Source organism: Abrus precatorius, unplaced genomic scaffold, assembly GCF_003935025.1.
Source record: "Abrus precatorius isolate BTA unplaced genomic scaffold, Abrus_2018 Scaffold2, whole genome shotgun sequence".
In the NCBI taxonomy this organism is placed as follows: domain Eukaryota; kingdom Viridiplantae; phylum Streptophyta; class Magnoliopsida; order Fabales; family Fabaceae; genus Abrus; species Abrus precatorius.
Window position 1 is genome coordinate 37,655,710 of NW_020874362.1, and position 20,830 is coordinate 37,676,539.

The 20,830-nt window shown below is 30.9% G+C and overlaps 2 protein-coding genes across 2 annotated transcripts; both read right to left on the reverse strand.

Moving 5' to 3' along the window:
• Positions 1–1,241: 1,241 nt before the first annotated feature.
• Positions 1,242–5,060, reverse strand: LOC113857843. Its single transcript, XM_027490080.1, has 2 exons — positions 4,911–5,060; positions 1,242–2,659 (listed from the first exon to the last, which is right to left on the reverse strand). Exon 2 carries the CDS (start codon positions 2,637–2,639, stop codon positions 1,473–1,475), a length of 1,167 nt encoding a protein of 388 aa, XP_027345881.1. The 5' UTR covers positions 2,640–2,659; positions 4,911–5,060; the 3' UTR covers positions 1,242–1,472.
• A 2,735-nt stretch (positions 5,061–7,795) lies between these two features.
• LOC113857912 (IQ domain-containing protein IQM2) lies at positions 7,796–11,708 on the reverse strand. Its single transcript, XM_027490200.1, has 10 exons — positions 11,581–11,708; positions 10,512–10,778; positions 10,259–10,472; positions 10,054–10,168; positions 9,886–9,951; positions 9,696–9,784; positions 9,503–9,590; positions 9,162–9,401; positions 8,932–9,033; positions 7,796–8,823 (listed from the first exon to the last, which is right to left on the reverse strand). The coding sequence occupies exons 2-10, from the start codon at positions 10,732–10,734 to the stop codon at positions 8,011–8,013; spliced, it is 1,950 nt and encodes a 649-aa protein (XP_027346001.1). The 5' UTR covers positions 10,735–10,778; positions 11,581–11,708; the 3' UTR covers positions 7,796–8,010.
• Between the last annotated feature and the right edge of the window lie 9,122 nt (positions 11,709–20,830).

The window sequence follows — 20,830 nt, forward strand, 5'->3', positions numbered from 1 at the left end:
CTTTTTTTTACCTTTTTACCATACATGATTGTGAAAACTTAAGCCAATACTCCCCACGGTATTTTAAATGGCTAAACTCACAATCAAATCCTTGGAGACAACCGATGAATTATTTTGATAATGGTAGTGATAGGATGGTAGAACGGGGTAGTATGAGACATGGACAAGTTGAGGAGTTTATACACATGCAACCATTGCATTAAGATTTTGGATTGATTGTTGTATCCTATACTTGAAGGCTCCCTTCCTTCCCTCCCCAACATTGAATACATTGGAATATTTCTAACCTTAAGTGTGTGAAATAATTCCATAGTGTGTAAATATGAAATATGATTTTTGTTAATTAGTGTTCAATGTCTAAAGGATACTGTTTAAAGAATTAAAATATTTAAAGAAAAAATATTAAAAATTATGTTAAAAATATATTAAAAAACACAATAAGTTCACATTGTGTTATAATTAACCCCTCTTTTTATTCCTTATAGCTTTTTTTATAACTCATATTTGTAGTTAGTAAAATTTTAATATCGTTTTTGCTATAACAATTGTCTATAATTATTTTTTAAGTCCAAACAATCAACATTCAATAAATTTGTTGTATTTGAAAGAAGTAATTTCATTAATATATCATATTTTATTGATAAAAGAGGTAAAGCACATCTTTTATGATTGGTAAGAATTAATCTCCAACGGACAATTAAGTCATGCCCTTGGCTCACATAATTTTTGTAAAAATCATGTCCTATTGTGTATCTCTTGTAGTTATTATAAAGGAAAGTACTTCGTTATCCATGAAAACACTTAAAAAAGTATCAAGAGGGAAAATGAAGTTGAGAATATCCTTATGGATGAAAATCAAAAGATGATGCAATTAGGCATAAACTAGGTGTCCCAAATATTTACTTCAGTTTGAACTCGGCAGATAAGTAACCACTCAAAAAAAAACTTATTAGAGTTAAAAAGAAAATCTCAATATCAAAATAACATAAACTTAGGGACCGTTTATTTTTTATAAAAATCATTAAAAAAAAACAATAATTTTATATTTAAAATGTGAAAAAATATTTTCTCAAACCAAAGAATTCCTTAACCTTGATCTGAAACTTCCTTTATTTGTTTATTTTGCAGGCTTGCAGGATTAACCCTCAGAGGGGGTGACCTAACCTATACTAAAAATTAAAAACGCACAATGCAAAAGTCAGAATAGCAAACAATAGAGAGACAGACTCGGGAAACTCAAAAAAGACAAAAATCTCGAGTTGAATGAACTATCAGTGGCTTAATGAACTCATATGTAACACCATCCTCTGTAAAACCAAATTGTGAGACTAACAACTATCAGTTACAATACAATTTCATTGAACCAAATCCTCGAATAAAACGAAGTAAAATGATAGTTAAAGTATCTCCATCATAAACAGCAGAAGAAACATTTGTAATTATTTGATAGACTAGTTTATATCTATTACCACTCATCGTTGGTTGTTGTGTGTAGACCATCTTTGATCACGCCAGCGTAATTGATGACCAAGAATCCTTCCGGATGAAGAAATGTTGCTCTGGGGACCTTGTGAGGGCCGAGGCATCCTTATTGAAGGTGTTCTAACCCCGGAGCTCAACTCTCTATAATACTGATGAATATCGTGAGGCATACTCAAAGATGAAAAATTTGTTCTCCATCTAGCCGTACGATTTGATTCAAGATCATGAGATGATGAAACACTGGTTCTCCATCTACTTGTATGAATTCTCTCAAATTGATGGGGTGATTGATTTGTCTGCGTATCATTTGATATCCTGTGCATTGTTCCAGACCTTGCGTCATATAATGGCACTCTATGTCTTGAATTAGATAACCAATTAGTCATCCGGTTAGCATCTTCAATAGAGGAAAAGATTTCATACAAGAACAAGGACATCAAGTCAGCAAGACCCCCAGTCAAAATGGTGTCTCTATTGTGTTCTGCACCAGAACCTGCAAGGACAGAGCTAAAAAGATCTTCCAAGTCCCTTTCTTGTTCCATCCTTAACCAATCACACTGTCTTAAGGGATCCACCTCTGATGGGCGAACAGAAGGGTGCTCAGACCTAGCATGCTTCCTGAGTTCTGGATATGTTCCCTGAAATTCACACGTCTCAGAAGAACAACTTCTTACTTTACAATTCATATACCTTCTTGCAGGCTCAAAAACCATATATCCATATATTTCTCCACGGCAAAGAGGGCAGATGAGCTTTGGTTGCAACTGGCTCCCACATTGAGAGGGGTACCCAGGGTTAGACTGAAATTCCCTGCTACCCAAGGCTGTGCTTGTGAACGGAATTTCTTCCAGTATTGCTGATGAGAGATGAGAAGCAAACGACTTACAAAACTGGTCAAGGCAGTTGGAGTGACGGTAACTGGTATTGCACATGTAAGGACGGCAACCCATCTCATGGGAAGAACATTTCAGAAGAACACCATTATGAGGGGGTTCCATGCAAATAGGACACCTAGCTTCTTCCCATTCTTTCATTTCATCAACTGATCCCAACAAATTCATAGGTTTATGCAGCTCAACATTTTTGGAGTTGGTGGGGTAAGGATATGATCTACTGCGATCAGTAGACGGGGACTGCACTCTTCTAACTTTAGGCATTTTTTAAATTCTAGATGTGGCTGCTAGAAAATAAATGAATCAATCGACGAAATACCAATTGTAATTCAACAATTAAAGTGTAACAAGTCAAAATAAATATTGATAAGATCCGCCCTTTATATCATTAGAATACTTAACTCTTTATCCCAACACAATTTGTTTGCGAGAAAAAAGGAATTGATTATTAAATCTCTCCCCAAATATTAAGGTTTTGAAGATTTCAATTCATTAACCTAGCATAATTTATTGGAACTAGGAAGTTGATTAGATGCAATAATATACAGTAGCATTGGCTATCTGTTTCATTAAGAAAAACATCCCTTGGTAATCAAAATTTATTATGCAAAAACACCAGAAGAGGATACCATGCTTACTGCCTACAACAACATAAATAACAAGCATAACATCTTAAAATTTCAGAACATTGACAATTAATCCCAATGGGTTACTTGGTTTATAGGCTCTTCAGAAGCAAAACACAAAGGTAATCAGAGATTGATAGGACTTCTTGGTGAAAACAAACTATCAAATGCATAAATATTTATACATTTCAAAGAAATCAGAAGGCATAGCAAGCACTAGAACATAATGCATAATTGAGGTTTCCAGTAAATCCCATGGATCAATTCAAGCTATTCTTTTTTCTTATCAATACTAATGTGACTTTAGACATTAACAACTTATACATGCCGATCTAATTCTGACATATTTCATATAAACACGAATAAATAGTACATCAACTAAAAATTTATAGGCATAATATGATTGCAGTATTGCATGAATCTTGACAGTATTCATCCAATTTGATGCGAGTCTGCCTGTGGCAATATGAATTTCCCTGCATCTCGGTTTTGTGCATAAATCAAAGTGGGTATCATTTGAATCGAACAAGAATCTATAGAATAGCATCTCCATTGGGTTAGGTTATGCACGACCCAGTTCCAGAAAATTTTAAAATAACAAAATAAAACTTTATCCCATAAGATGAGATTGGTTACATAAATCAAATGAGCCATTGAGTTTGGTTAAAAATCAAATTTTTATAAATATTACTAATCAATAGATATCTTTTAATGACTTCCTTTAAGGTTCTTCTAGATCTCCCTCTACCCCTTTTTATCATACTAGAAATTATGTTATCCACTCTCCTCATGAGTATCTCCAAAGGTCTTCTTTGCACGTGACTAAACTACCTTATATGATTTTAAGTAATTTCTTCTGCTAAGTGTTACTCTAATATTCTTACATATATAATCATTTTTTATCTTGTCATTTCTCATGAAGAAAAAAAGTTGCAGAGGGAAGCACCAATAACTTATCTTCCTCACAGATCCATCACTTTGAAGAAATAGAGACTATATTCTTGGTTCTCTTCTTCACCTCCCCCAGTAACACATGAAGTCCACCACAACAGAATTTTATTGCTGTCTCCCCATGTTAGGCTTTTAATTACATGAGTGAATTACAACACATTTAGTCTTCATTTTTTATTCTATAAATTTCTCTCTAGGACTTTCCCGTGAAATCGCTCTTTTAACTTCATACACTAATCTTCTAAACACAAAACAGAAAGTTCACTCTCGAAAAATACAGTTAGAAATCGATAGCTCTATTTAAGGTCTTTGTTTGGAGACAATCATGCTTAAGAGGATTAATACAGATGATTCGCCATAAATGCTAGGCTTGGACCGATCTTTCTCCTAACGTGCATGTGCTCCAAACAATTTATTCTTTCAACATAAAGTTACTTTCCAGTGAAACAGCCTTTTTTGGAGTCTTGATGATCACTGGGCGCATCCTTCTACTTCGGAGTAATTTTAGGTCATCAGCTAAGATGAATTTAGTATAATTAAATACGTAATAGGATTTGATTGATTTTTTAATCTTCTGATCAAGAGTTGGATTCTGCTAATCAATCTCTAACTCCTCAGAAAACAATCTTTAGAGGGGTAAGTAACAGCCTAAAGAACAAACATACCCTTAACAATGCATTGCATCTTATGAAGAATCAGAATTAACCAAAATAAATAAATTAAAAAAATTAAAAATACGCTACGAAATGTGTTCCGTGATCGCATACTTGGTTGCAATTAATCACTAACGAGCCAGTTACATCACAAAAATCACAATACAAAACAGTCAAAATTGCAGATGAAGAGCAATTTGTTCAGCGGAAAACATCGAACCATGCGACAAAGAAATAAAGAAAAATATAAATAATAATAATAATAATTGTGTATGCCCGAGAGAGAGAATCAGAGTTAGGGTTACCTGAAAAGTAGCGTGTGAAGATTGCAATGAGTAAAGAAATTAATGAATATTGGCGAGGAGCAGCACAATCAAAATCAAAACTAAAAAGGGTTCGATTCTGAATATATATATATATATATATATATAGAGAGAGAGAGAGAGAGAGAGAGAGAGCAATAGATTCGATTTTAACCGAGTTAATCCACACTTTCGTTGCTAAATAACTATTCAATTTGGCCTTTTCTCATTATCTTATTTTAAAGAGATGTAAATATCGTATCATAAATATTTAACGAACTAAATCACATAACTTATTAATAAACTAATGTTATATGATAATTTAATTTACATACATTGATCCACCGTCACTTAAATATAAATTATTATATTAATAATTAATTCACAATGTAAAGGATTCTTATATTAATAATATATCAACAATAAATTAAAATATATAATCAATCTAGATTGTCTTTTATTAAATAATAATTAATCGTAGTTTTTTCAATATTTTATTAAATGGTCATATTTTGAATTTAAAAAATTTAAAAAATATTATATACTGATAAATTAAAAATATATTATATTTACATATTTTTACAAAGTGATATCTTTTTATGCGTAATTTTTCTTTTTAAATTTTAAAAAAGTCTATTGGTAATATTTTCTATATCAATATAACGTAAAAAAAAATGTGAATATACTTTTATGTATATATTCTGTATCTTTGCTAGTCATTTTCCTCTTTTTTTTTCAACAACCAATTTTTGTTACAAATATTTATTCAACAGCTTGGATCGTATATTAATAATAAGAATATCATACAATGAGTTTTGCATTTTTGGTAAGCTTGTCTGTGGGAAAAATTCAATGGTGTTATGATATGATTTTGTTTAATTTTCAGACAGATACTTTTTTGTTTTCTACAACATTCATATAATATTAAAAAAGTTACATGTTTTTTATATATGTAACTTATCCTTTAACTTAGAACTAGTATATTACCTGTGAGTTAGACAGTAAAATTAAATTAAAAGTATAAAACATTAAATGATGTATTTTAAATTTAATACAAAAAATATTTTTATTAAAGCACAATATAAGAGTCTTATTAAATATACCATAACTTATATATATAATTACTGAATACCTTGAAATGAATATTTCAACAATAGTTTAACATGAAAATTTAAAATATCATTTATAATTTATTTTAGAAATAAAGTTTATGTATTTTTTACTTTTATCGTTTTAACAAATTTACATATTGTACATCAAATGTATTAGTGAAGAAAAAAGTATAATTTTTAGTTAAAAATATTATACTTAAAACAATAAATTATTGGATATAAAAAATATATATATTAAAAAATTTATGATTTAAATATAATATATACTTATTTTTAATACGAATTTAATATTTTTAGATGATAATAGTTTTTCTTTCTTGTCATACGATTTACTCGTTGCAATTTCCCCGATTTTTTTGTACAAATTTCCAGGATTGTATGGCATCTAAGCATCTTCCTTTCATATGTTTTTTTATTTTTTTCTTTTTCAGTTCATGGGCTTGATTCATCGCTGGGCCTCTCAATTAATGGGGCTTTCTGGACCTAAAAAATGCTGCAATATTTCAGGTGAAATAACTTGGGCCCTGGCTAAGTATCTCTATTTGTTCACCCAAAAAAGAAAAGCTTCTCTGTTTCTCTCTCTACTTAATGCAATTGCCTATTATTTTTTGTTTTCTACACTACATAGGTATATATAGGTTAATAATGTTATTTTTTTTATGGAATGATTGAGATTTTTTGTTCAATTAAACTTTCAACAAAAGCATGACTATTATCCTAAAAATTATTTATATTTTTGATTGATTTATTCATCTTACTTAACTAATTTCAGTACATGTTTAGTTTGAATTGTTTTAGTTTATTGAAGGTAATGATACCTATTTAAGTCCTATAGATTTTAATTAAATGGATGAGATTTTCTTAACCATCATTTCATTTCATCCACATTTTAACTCTTTTTCATTTATGATTTATGAATTTATATGATGTTTGAGGCTTTTGTTTCAATAAGATTTGACTCATTTAAAAAAAACAATTTATCATTTAGAGAGAGAGAGAGAGAGAGAGAGAGAGAGAAATCTTAGTTATTAATAAAAAACAATAATTTTGTTTTTTTTTTCTAAAATAATATTTTTGTATATGCAGTGTAGAAAAAATAATAGTTAATATTTTTTCAAAAGTATTTTCGTTAACAATTATTTAAAATGAATTCTTCACTTTGAAAGCCAATCAATTTCATAGACATATCTTTTTGTAGGGAGTTTTGATTTTGATATATTTATACAATATTTTTACCTTATTTTTTTTCTCCGTGTAAGATTATGAATATGCCTCGTCACTATTTTCTCTTTTGAGAGGTATTGTGTGGAGAACTATGAATAATCAATATAATCATTTTTTCCACGTACTGATGGATAGCGTCATGCACGTTATGGACGTAACGCGATTTTTTAATACTGCGTTATTTGTTTTCTCTCTAAAAAAAAACAAAAAACCTACGTAAAATTATCATCTGAAGGGTTTAGGAGTTTTATTAAATAAATTGCTAGGAAAAAATTCGAAGATTAATGAGTATAATTTAGCGCTTTAGAGAGACCTTTTGCTTCAATTAGATAGTTGGGAGTCCTGACATGTCCCTCAAGCCACTGAAAGCATTACAATGTTTTTATTTACGTTTAAATAGTCATGGATCTTCTACATTCAATTCAAGTTTACAAGTTTTTCAATGTGTTTACAAACATACACATAAAGTTGCATAATCACGATCGCTTTAAAGTGTAAAGCTTCAATATATATATGAATAAAGGAATCTGCAGTTCCTTTAAAGTTCGGTATATCTGTTCCATGGTGGAAGATCACATGTTTTCTATGTATTGGGAGAACATATAGATCCTAAAATAATGTTACAATTTTGACTCTATAATAATACTAATATACATGAGTGAAAAAAGAATGCCTATGATAATTTAATTAATGAAAAGAATAATAAAAATTCATATTTTTGTTACCTATTCACACAAAAGAATAAATCAATGTGGAATCCTATTCACTCATGACATATGAATAACTGGTATCACTGATGTTCCTCTGATCAATGGGGAGAATTGTGAGCTTGCATTGGACTCACCTCTTTGACTTTGAGGCGTGTTTTTATTTTCAAGTTGTGGCTCAGTTGTTGTGTCCCCATATAAGCTTGCTCCAGTTGAAAGACTAGTGCTTAAGGAAGTGGTGGTTCTTGGAGCAAAGGATGATTTAGAGCGGGATCTGCTTCTTGGAGAGAGATTAACTTGCTCCAAAGCTCGAAACTGAAGCTCACAAGGGTAGTCCCTAACACAGCCAATGCGTGGTCCCGCTCCAGTTGTCCATTTGCAAGACAACTGCTTCCCCAGTTGATATGATTTCATTTCTTTATGTGAGTTTATTCTTTTAAATATTGACTCTTGTGGAATGGTTCCTACATCATTATCATCAGATAAGTCTTTCTTTGAAGTTGTGTGATCTTGCTCTGATACAAAAGTTTCTTGACCACCTGTATGAGATTCCATTTGGAGACTCACACAACTTTGCACACCACCTCCTTTTTCATTTTCTAGTGCTTCAAACACTTGACCCCTTTTTGGTATTTCAAGTTTGCTCAGTTCTCTTCCATGCATCTGGAATTGCCTTGTTTTAGGTGCCATAAATGCAGAAGCTCTATCTGTTTCTATCAAATTGGCCTTCTCTACAACTGAGTCTTGGACAATGGTTTCATCAGTCTCCAGGCCATTTATGTTCTCACTGAAGTCCTCTTCAGATGAGTGGCTTCTAAGATGACCACTGCTTCTCAATGAACGTAATTCATCAACCTCATCAACTGGAGCCATCTGCTTATACCAAAATTAATTTTCTCAGAATATATTCTTTCACATCTCGTAATTGCAGATCTAAACCATTACAAAATAATGGAAAGACTTGGTTTTAAGTTTCTATACCTTGACATCGGAAAGGCTCACTTTGTTCTCCTGAAGGAAGGAAATAAATTCCTTAAAATTTTCTTCTGTCGGACGATAATGACCACTGTGAGGCCAAACAGCCTGTTGAAAAGAAACACAAAATCATTATTAAATAGGCACATTAAGAAAGTAGGAAAAAAAATAGCCACCTAAGGTAATAATAATCCAGTAAAAGATATAAATTTACAAGCCTTCTACCAGATTTATACCTTCAAGACACCATGTTCAACCACTAATCTCCCAGCAGAAGATGTAGCTCCTCCAGCCAAGAAGCTAGAGTGCTGAAATGAACCTTTTGTCTTCTTGCCAACATACAATGACTTAGATGTGCTAAGGACAAAAATCCACTTGGCATGTGCATCTTCTTCTGTTGTGTGGAGGAGTTCTCCTGACTGCTTGTAGAAGAACTTCCCACCCTCCACAACAACTTCATAAGCCAACCTTTCCATCTGGAAGAAAGAAGAATGACAGTATTTAATAAAAATTTAAATCAAAGAAGCTCAAGTAAATTTGTCTAACAAAATGTTCACATAAATAGAAGAAACCTTACCGGACCCAGATATTTAATACACTGCTGTTGAAGTTTAGAACGAGAGCACTTCTCAAGATTTACTTCCTTTCCTTCTCCTATATCTAGCCTGCAATTTCAATGAAGCTTTAATTTCAATCTTTGGTGATGTCAGATCTATATACAACAGTGGCCTAAGTTGTAACCCGCAAATATGTTTTATAAAGAATATTACCAGTAGAAGAAGGGCTCTCTGCTCTGACACTGAAGCCATTTGTCATAATAAAAGTGTAGATTATGTCCATAGCGATGGCGAGGGTCAATCTATTACACAGTAAAAGCATATCAGTATGTAACAATTGATGAATGACCAACAGAAAAATTTACAAGAATATGAAGAACTAGTGCTATCGAGTTTAACTAACCGCTTCAAGCCAGTGCTGCAAAGCAAGCTTTTGAGCTTTATCATCTTTTGATAAACCTTTTCCAACCTGCAATAACAAGGAGAAGTTTGATTCACAACTACTCTTCCAAAGAAAAAAATAAAGAAATAATTAAATAAAACATCCAAAGCAGAATAATGTTAAAAGTACCTTGGCAGCTCTAGTTCTAGCTCTAGACCAACGAGAAACAGCAGTTTCATGTTTCTCAATCTCAAAGAATGATATAGAGCTACGTTTGAGTTCAGCAAAATCTAAGAGCTTCCACCTATTGATAAAATAAAAGATAAAAACCATGTTAGAAACAGATGAAGTTTTGTAAAAAAGGAAAGAGGTTCTCAGGCTAATAAATAACTACCAGCTCTGTTCAACAAGAATTGCACAATCTGCTAGCTTTCTTCTTGTGCGAAAACTCTTGTACACTTTCTGCAATTTAAGTGCAGCAATGTGTTTGGGACTGTTTGGATTCAAAAGTGCCGATTGAATGGTTTCCACTTGACACTCCGACTTAAAAGACAGATCATCCATTTCTTTGCTCTTTTTGCAAGTCCTTGAGATAGACATGTCTTCCTCTTTGTCAAATGAGAGCGTGTTGGTTGAGATAATGTTACCCACATCTTTTCTTTTGAAGCTCACAGATGCCTCTATTGTCATTTTTCCAGAGCCTAGAGATTTAAGGATAGTGGGTTCTAAATCTTGATTTTTAAAACTAACCGATCGCACTGGAGTTCTGACTTCATCACTGCCAAAGTTGATGGATTTTACAACCACAGAGTCTAAGCCATCTTCCACATCACTGTACTTGGCAAATGGACATGAAAAGGAAATCCCCATATGACAACAAAACCAATCTGCAGAAACTTGTGCAATCCGTGGTCCTGGAAATTGCAAAGTCAACATTAAGGTACAAAGATGAGCATTTTTCATGTGTCAAATTGGAGGGAAGGAGTATAATAAATTATCAATGCAATGAACAGTCATGTGAAATACAAGTACTCCACAACCAGGAGAACTCAGAACATACTCACATCACAGCCACACTAATCCATCAAAACAATTGAATGAAGTAATCTCGGAATTTAAAAAATAGAAAAAGAATATTCATAGGACCAATTTTCCAAAATGCATTATTCTATTTGTCATTATTATGAAGTAAAACACAGAAGCAATTCTCATCCTCATCTAACTGATGAACAAGAACTCAAAGTTTATGCTGCTGCAAAACCGTCAGAAATGACCACGGATCCGCAAAACCCATTAGCAAAAGCTTCCATTTTTAGCCAAAGAAGGAAAAAAAATCCAGAAAACAATCTCATATCCAGGGGAAGGAGAACCTGAAAAACAGTACCAAGGGAACCCCGTTTCATTCTCTTATACAGATTCCAACAAAACAAATCAAACATCACATATAGTAAGGATCATACAAAAAAAAAAAAAAAATTCACCAAAACACCAATATTAAAGAATAAAAAGTCATGTTCCATTTTCTTCATGGGTAGTTAGATTGGGTACCCAGTAGTTTATCTGAATAGAGCATTCAAATAAACATTCAGCACAGTATGCAATATGAAGAAATGGATATCATTTCTTCCAAAAAAGAAAAGGAAACAACCATCAAAACAGGTTTTTGAAAATAAAAGTGAAAATGATGACCAACAGAATTGAGGAGCAGTGGAGTACCTCTAGATTCGAAAACGAGGAAGGAGAAAAGAATCTGTAGTGGGTGCTGATGGGGTGAGAGAATCAAAATGGAATACTACTGAGGGATGAAGGTGTGATGTCAATTGATATGAGTCTTCGAAATGGTTGTGCAGCAAAATTGAACTATCTAGCTAGCCTGTACTTGTTAACAATGGTAATGGGATCCTTTGCTATGAACATTTTACATATATATATATATATATACATATGTTAGGAAAAGAATAAGATGCAGGTGAAGAGAGAGAAAGAGGGAGGTGGGAAGTAGAAAGAGAGAGACTTTCCAACCACGTGGAGTCGGAACAAGTAGACTCAAATTCCTTTTATTTTCTTTTTCTTTTTCTTCTATTTTTGGAAATTCTTTTTTTTTCATATATTTTTAGAAAGACTATGATTTCTTTACCAGCAGACCCATTACCAGAAATATAACTTTCATTTTCTTTTCTTGCTAGTATTATAAATTTCATTTCTATGGTAAGAAATAAAAACCATTATATTATAAGAAAACAAATATAATACACAAGAACTAATAAAGCTCTTAAAGATAAAACCAAAAATGAAAAATTCAGAATGGTTTAAAAGAAATGAACACCAATTCATTTATTTGTAGTTGCAAATTGTGAATTGAAGTGCGGTTCAGCATTTTGATTAGTTTAACACACGTATGTTTATTGATTATTGATGTGTTAGTTAGTACTATATGATAATCCGTTGTCTATTTCTTTTTTGGTCGTTTTACGAGTTTCGGTATACATACGAAAACATTTATGATTTGACTTGCTGCCATTTTCATTCTCTCATATAACTGTGATTGGAATTGTGCATAATTTTCTAGGAAAAATCCTCTCTCGCACGCGAGGGGTCATTTTCACGACAAAGTCTTGAAGTAAAATGCAATCCATTCCAAGTGAGAACGAGATTGACTTTTGTCAAAATCAACCATCAATTCCTCACTGGTCATCTTGGATAATTCTCTTACACGTCTATTTGGTTTAAAATAAATAAAAGTATTTTTGAAAAGTTAAATATTATTGAAACACACACCCATATTTTATTTTTTGAAAAATACGATAATTAAATTCATAACTTAAAAATAAATAAGTCGTACTTCCGTCAAAAGGATATGGTCGTTTCAAGTGCTTAATTAACCACTAAGCTTTGCAATTATTCCAAACGTAACTTATAGATTAAAGTATATCTATTTGAATGAATGGCATGAACTTTCTGCCTGTGCTTGATTTGGTAGGAGCTAATTGCTGACGAAAATGTTACAATTTTTTAATATATTCATTGCATACTTTACCTTCTAAAAGATTGTTAGTTTATTCTGCATACAAAGTCATCAGTTCGAAAATATTTTGGGTATATGAAAGCTAAAAAGTTGGAAACTTCCTTGTTATGTTCTCAGAATGTCCCACGGGTTCTAAAACCTTGAACTTGTATCATTGGCTAATAACAACAAAAAGCATTTTGCTAACAGTCCAAAAATTGTCAAAAGTGATCAAACCTATGTTGGCTCTTTAAATGCACAGCATTTATTATCTGTAAAGGAAAATCGAAAAACAGCTTAAACTATATGGATTAATTTTTTAATTATTATTATTTTTATAATCAAGTTGTATATATGTTAGTGTATACAGTAATTAATCCAACATGTCACCGTTTGACTCTGATTATTTTGATTATTTGCCTGTTAAGATTGTGTCACGTATAGCCCTTAAAACTTCATATGGTATACTTTATACTGAATCAAACCATTTGCTGATAAAATAAAACAATAAACTAATAGGTATATGGTGAACAATGTCGCAATGCACATAAAAGAAGTTTGAATTGAAATTCGATAAAATTCAAAGCAATTGTTGAACAAGTTAAACTAGTAAAATTTATTCATTTATTTACGAATTAATGATAAGAAGTCGTTGCTTTTTAAACTTGATCCAAAAAATTAAAAAACATAATATATTTTTAAAAATAAATAAAATCAGACACTCCATGAATTTGCTGCCAAAATTTATTAACACGCGATAGGAAAAATCAGACACATGCATTATAATAATTGGGGATGCAAGCGTACGGTGTCGGAAAGTGGTATACAGCATATGCATAAGTTGGTGAGAAGATAATATATATATAAATTAAACAAACTCACCTCTCTTCTTGTTTTTATTATGAAAATTGAAAAAGACTGCTTTAGGTGGTAATTAAGGAAACATTTGTTAGGAATCTACGTGTTTGTGTTTCATCTTTCGGTCATTTGATTTATTCTTTTGATTCTTTCTCCATTTTTAAAAAAAATTACAAGTGTGGATCTCCACATTTCAGATTCAAGAAGGCTATATGATGATAAAATTACAAGCCACAGGATCTATCATTTCATTAAGAGATTATGTGCATCACCTTCATGATTCTTTTTTTAATATGAAAGTAATCAACAATATTCACCGCGTCATGATCCGTAGTTAAAAAGATGAATTGAATAAAATGAAGGAAAACTGGGCATCTGTCTCCTCTGAATATTGAGTTCAGATCATGCTTAAATATGTACCCTGAATGAACACCCGTTAGTCAAACTCGAGAAGAAGGCTACGCTAATAAGCCATTTCTGTGTTCTTGAAAACGTTGAATGGTTTAAGAAATTGGTTTTTCAAAATGACGAAAATAATAAATTAAAATACAAGTATTATTTAATGGATACGAATTTATAAGAAATAGTAAACAAGTGATAATAGATGGACAAAACATTGTCACTTCCAACTGTCACATTTCAGATCTGCATGGATCGCGTACCGGAGGAGTACATTCATGTGCACGTGTCAATTTCAGAGTGGGCCACGACACGCTGCTTACCATTACTTGTAGCACCATACAGTTCCCCCAGACCGCCAAATCTCTTCGCCAGTTCCTGCTGTCCCTAATTGTTACCACTAGCATTTTCTTTTGTTAATTATTTAGTTCAAAACAAATTAAATTAAATTTATTTATTTTAATTTTTCACAATGATAAGGAAGTATGTAAATATGTAAATTAATCATCTTCAATAGTTTTTTTTCATGGAAAGAGAAAAAATTATGTAAATCTCTTCATGTTTTTCTTTTTTTTCTTCTTTTTTTTAATTAAATGAGAAATATGAAAAAATTTATTTCGTATTTTTCTCCACTCAAATTTTCTTTCACTCGACTACTATTTTTATTTTTTCCTTAAACAGTGCAATAATGTTACCCGTTTCCTAAAAAATTTTATTGTTAATCATTTGATAAAAATTATAAATTCCGTCCAAAAAAATGACAATTAACTATATTTTAAATTTACACGACAACTCTAAAACAACTTATAAATTTAACATATATTAATTTATCGAATCAATTGTATACATGATGGTTATGCGAATATATGATTAAAATTTAAAATTATATTCAGTTTACACTTAATTGGAGCATACAGAGTAATTAATTATTTTAATTTTAATTGTTATGTTTGCGTGACTTAATTAAACATATTCGAAAGAAATAATTTCAACGCTAGTCCAACAAATTCTTACCATAACAAGCATAACATGCAACTTCAATTATACAAGCACTTTTTAGTGAACAATTAATGCTCGAGTACAGAATTAATATACACCACTTGAGTAAACATTCAAATATATCTCACAGCATTAAAAAATCAAATAACTTAAGTTTGGATCTCATCACAAAAGAAGGAACATTCAATCACATATATTTCTTAGTATCATTTATGAAGCAGCATGTGCGTGTGCAGTGTGCAGGGGTAGACTGGTTGGCTCTTTGGATCTTAACAAATTTGATAGGCAGCATAGTCAATTTTCCCCTATTTCATAGTATCATTTATGAATCATAAAAGGTACAAAGGAAACAGAATATACAAACTTTTGAGAGCTTTACACGGTTTCAAAGAATAAGGCTACAAAATCTTATCATATATTTAAAAATTAAAAGTAAATAAAAAAGATAAACAAAAAACAGTGAATTTCTTAGATTTGAAACAGTGGTTAGAGCAGAATAGTTATGACACAAAAAATAAGTATATTGGCATAGGAGTGAGGTAAGGAATGGGAACATATATAAGAATGACGTAGCAGAGGGGATAAGATTTAGCAGCAGTAAACAGGAACGTAGTTGGGGTGCATGCTTGTGAATTAAATAATGCCAGCTGGTCTGTAAAGTGTCGTGTATTTTTCTTCCTATGTTTTGGTTTAGATAATACAGTGGTCACTAGGCAGAGCCTGAGACCTAATGGGAACACTGAAATGAAACTGAAAAAGAAAGGAAAAAAACACAACGCGCAAACCAAAACACCGACTCAAACACTTTGTAGTAGAGTTTTGTTAGTGACAGTGGCAAACTTGCCCAAATTCCAAAAACCATAACATAGGCAAAAGTCAAACTCTAGCCACCCCATTAATTAATTCATGTGTTGACGTTTGCTGGATTTTCCTTTTGATTCCATTATACTACTGCTACTACTGCCTTAGCTTTCTCTTCTACCGCCAACTACACACTTTCTATTTCTTTTATCTATGTAATGAATAAATAACACCAGGGTATGTGCACTGCACCAACCCTTATCTACCTCTGTTTCTCTGTTCATCACTTCTTATATCTAATTTCTTCCCAACCCCTTCATTTAAGCAATAAACGACCACATCGATCAGTCTAATTAACTAAGTCATGACACTTGACATGGTAAGTTGTCGTGCTATAATGACTTGGTGCGATTGTTTGTTGCGTCAAACAATTCAGATTTGATTTGGAGGACTAAATCCCAATACTTGCCAAGTGTGATTGAGTTAGGTTTTTTTATTTATTTAAAAAAACAGGATTGAATCTAATTTTTATAAATTAAAAAAATATCATGTTACTAATATGTCACATTATATGTTATCTTCAAATAATTACTAATCTATTAACATAATTAGATACATAGATAAGTCGTGACAAATTATTTTATGGGTTTTAAAAACTATTGAGGTCAATATTTTGAAAAAATAGAAATCTAAAAGGAAAATTAACCATGCTTATATATTTATAAAAATTAAAATAACTAGTGTAGTTGAATTATATAAAATATATCATGTTAATATAGTATTGTTTACGAGAAGTAAGTACACGGTGTAAAAAATACAATTAAAAAAAGAGCACCAAATGCCCCCTCAAATAATTTGTGTAAACTACAAATTAAATTACGTCAAATTAGAATGAAATAGTATTTGCGTTTAAATGAATATATGAATTGGGAAGCGCATTAACGTATTTAAAATGATAACTTTAAATATAATCTTCGTAAAAATAATATCAGATATTCATTTTTAATAATTAATCAATTTTTTTATCAAATTAATTATTAGTTTAAGTGATATTATTATAATAACCGTATATATATATATATATATATATATTAAATTTTATAAAATTTAAAAATATTCATAGATCCGTAATCAAACAATAATTATTTTTATATTTTAAATAAATATCAAATACGTGTTTATTTGTGTATAATCTTATAAAATTATATACATTTTTAGAAGTTTAAAAAAGCAATTAAATTTATAAAATTTATTATTGATAAGAGGTTGATAAATATGTTATTTTGCTAAATATGTGATATTTGATCCTATCTAATATATTTATAGTTATGTATCAGATGGAATTTTTTTTTACCGTAATTGTGAAAAAATTAACTTTTAATCATTGAATATAACCATTAATGTTTAAAATATTAAGTCATATAATATTTTAAAATAATTATATATGTAATAAATAAATTTTGATTTTTATATATATAATTATATAGTCAAAATTTATCTTTCGTTTCGTATTAAATTATTTTTATTAATATTTAAAATTTAAATCTCAATGACATAAATAAGAAGGAACTCGTTTACTTAAGAGTAAGGCCGATCTAATTTATTATACTTAATGTTTTTAGATATTAAATTCTATTAATCACATGTTAAGTAGATTAAGTTAACTAAGTTTTTTTAAAATTAACAAGTTTGATGTGCATTACAAGGATATTTTAAAATAAAAAATAAAGAGAATAACATTCGTTTTATTATAATAAACATTATTAGAATATATTAAAATAAAGCTAATGAGAAAATTAGAAAAATATATATTAAAATTGCTAATTATTTTAAAAATTAGGAATGTAGTGTAGAGAAAGGACAGAAAGAACAGCTAGGAGTGACGGTAACGGAGGTTCAAAAGTCTATTCGCTACTGCAACCCATACGGTTCAGTGTTGTCGCGTCGGCGCGTGCACAGGTTTCTCGTGTTCAACACTATCGTCCCTAAAAATAATTACTATAATTAAATTATCAATAAACATAATTTATAATAACTAATTTTTAAAGTTCTTAATTAAGCCAATTGTGAGATGATACAAAATGCTAACGTGCTATGGGTAAAGGCGATAATAAACCAAACTTGTTCAGAGAATTTGGGGCTGTCATGGTTTTGAATGGAAAAAGGTCGTAGCAAAACTATTAAGAGGATTGCAATATCTGTGGTTAAAATGAATGGTATAATTAAAATAATTTTAATTTTTTCTATATAATTATATTATCAAGATTAATTTTTTTAATGCGCTCACTAAACGTGTCTCGATATATACACGATATGGCTGTGACTTTCATATTTCCATGCACAGTGATTCCATATTAATTTTTGGAAAAATTAAATAAAAAAGACTAAAAAAAGTGAGTTGTATAAATTAATCTTAATTTTTAAAAAATTATTTTTATTGTGTTTTTACTTTCTGCTTTTATAAAAATTTGATAATAAATTTGGTCCAACTAGACCTATAGGCACCATAGGCATATAACATTCTCTTAATTTTTAAGTCACCATAGGCACCATCAATTTTAATTTTTAAGCGTTGATTTTCGTAGCATTGGAGACAAGTGAATCAAAATTTGAAAACCGATCCATACTCCAATCGTGCAGACAGCTTGTGAAGAACTTTTGGGTCAATTGTCAACAGACGTACAAAAAAGTATAAAAACTATGACTAGTAACAACGTCACTGTAATCTCTATCTCTCTTTTTTTGACCAAGCAATTCGTTTTATGTCTGGTTTTTTACCACTTGTGGATCAGCATTAATGTTTTTGACCATCCTCACAACCTAGCTTAGTGTATATTTTGAAGCCGTCAAACAATAAAACACTAGCTTAATTACCAGACCTCAACCTAAATAATAATTTAAGGGTGATAGATTGTGTTCATCGCAATACTGACGTGTGTTTGTGGAATTGAGTTTCAATGTGGTCTAAAGTTTTGCACTCATATTATGTGATATTTTTGTTCATTTATATCAATGCATAATCTTTCTTTACACTTTAAGACAATTCTCTAGACCAAAAAATTTGTCCTAGCTAGTCAGTGAACTCCAATTCTTCCCTTTTCTTCTTTTCTCTCATGGGTCCTTTGTAGTTGGGTCGGTCCATGATGCTTGCGAGACAAGTCGGTGACTTAGTCTTTAATGTGTTGTGGCACTTTTTAGAAGAAATATTTGAATAGAATTTTAAAAGAACAAGGAAGTAGCCACGAAGTTACTTGAGATGTTTTATATGTTTGACTTGATTTGTCTGATCTGTGTGTCACAGCTTAAAATAAGGATCCTGATCACTGATGGCGATACTGATATAGTGAGATATACACGTATGTAACGCTTGTACTTTCCCCCCTTTTGTTTGAGATTGAAGTTTGAAAAACGTTCAATGCAAAAATTTAAGGTCAACTACTAATTAAACAACAACTGAGCAAGTAGCCAAGAACTAACTGCATCACCTATTTTCACACAGTAAAGGAATAATAATAAACGTATTTTCGATTATTGACATGTAGAAGTCAACCTCTGATGCTATTTGGTATTTGCCAATTGCACATTGCAATACTACTCTACTAGTTTACATGTGTGATATATGCATATGAAGAAAGATTTTAAGTGCAATAGAATTATTGCTTAAAAGCGAACGATCAAGCTATATATATACACTTATTTTTTCAATTAATTAGGCTTAATTAACGTCTCAAAGTGACACGATCAGCGGAAAAATATGACATGAATTCAATTATATAGCACGACATGCATGCTTGTTTATCATGTAAGACATGCGTGAAGGTGCATGCAAGGAGCAGGTTTCATGATTCCCCAAGCACCTACAGCTAAATAAAGTAGAAACATGTCACTATGTCAGTGGTTGAACTAAATAATATGTTCGTCAATAATTCTCCAATGATATTTGTTCACCATAATTAACGAATGGCCAAAGAAAATCCCGAGTTGCATAATAACCTGCTTGTTACGGCCACCAAATTAAGAGGAACTAAAAAATTGCCAATTCTAATAACGTTTCTAATAATTCTACATTAAACCGCGGGTTTATCAACAAATTAAAGAAAAAGTCCAAGTCGATCAACTTTAGCTGCATATAATTTCCTCACTAGATTAATATTGCAGGCTGCAATCTTTCATGGCTTTGCTTACAGTAGTGAGCAATCTGTAGCCAAGCCCAATGCCACCAAGAAGCTCTAAAATTTGACCAAACTATATTATTAATTTAATTATAGATCCCAAAACGAGTTGATTGTTTGACATTTATGACTCTAAATTATTTGGAAAAGGTTGTTAGAAAATCACAAAGGAGCTAGGGAAGTGATTTCTGGAGTGCCTAAAAGCTCACAAGATAGGGTCAACCATAAATAAACCACACCAAATGAACAAGCTGGCACATATGATTCATGCACAAACCACCTACCAATTGTACCATCCCTAATTCGCTATCGGATAACAATGGGCATTAATTAAACTTTCATGATTGCATGGGCTAGATCAACATACACAGCATGATAATACAATGACGAGAGTTAGTTGTTTCAATCAAAATCAATATTTTTGGTACTCTCATCTCCCTATAATGGATCCCATGTGACCATTTTTCACACAAAACACCGGTGCTTGGTTTGCATTTCTTTTTACTGTTATTTCAATATTTCTGTACTATCTTTTTGCAATAAAAATGGAGTGATATTTTTATATTAAGTAGAGAATATTAAATGAAACAGGTTCTTAAAAAAAGTGTTTGGTTTATTTTTACTGTTGTTTTCATTAGCAATAATAATAAATGGTTCATATTTGTTCTTTTGTGATTTGTAAAGAAAATGATGAAAAAAACTTTCATCAAATCCTAAAAACAAGAAAAAATAA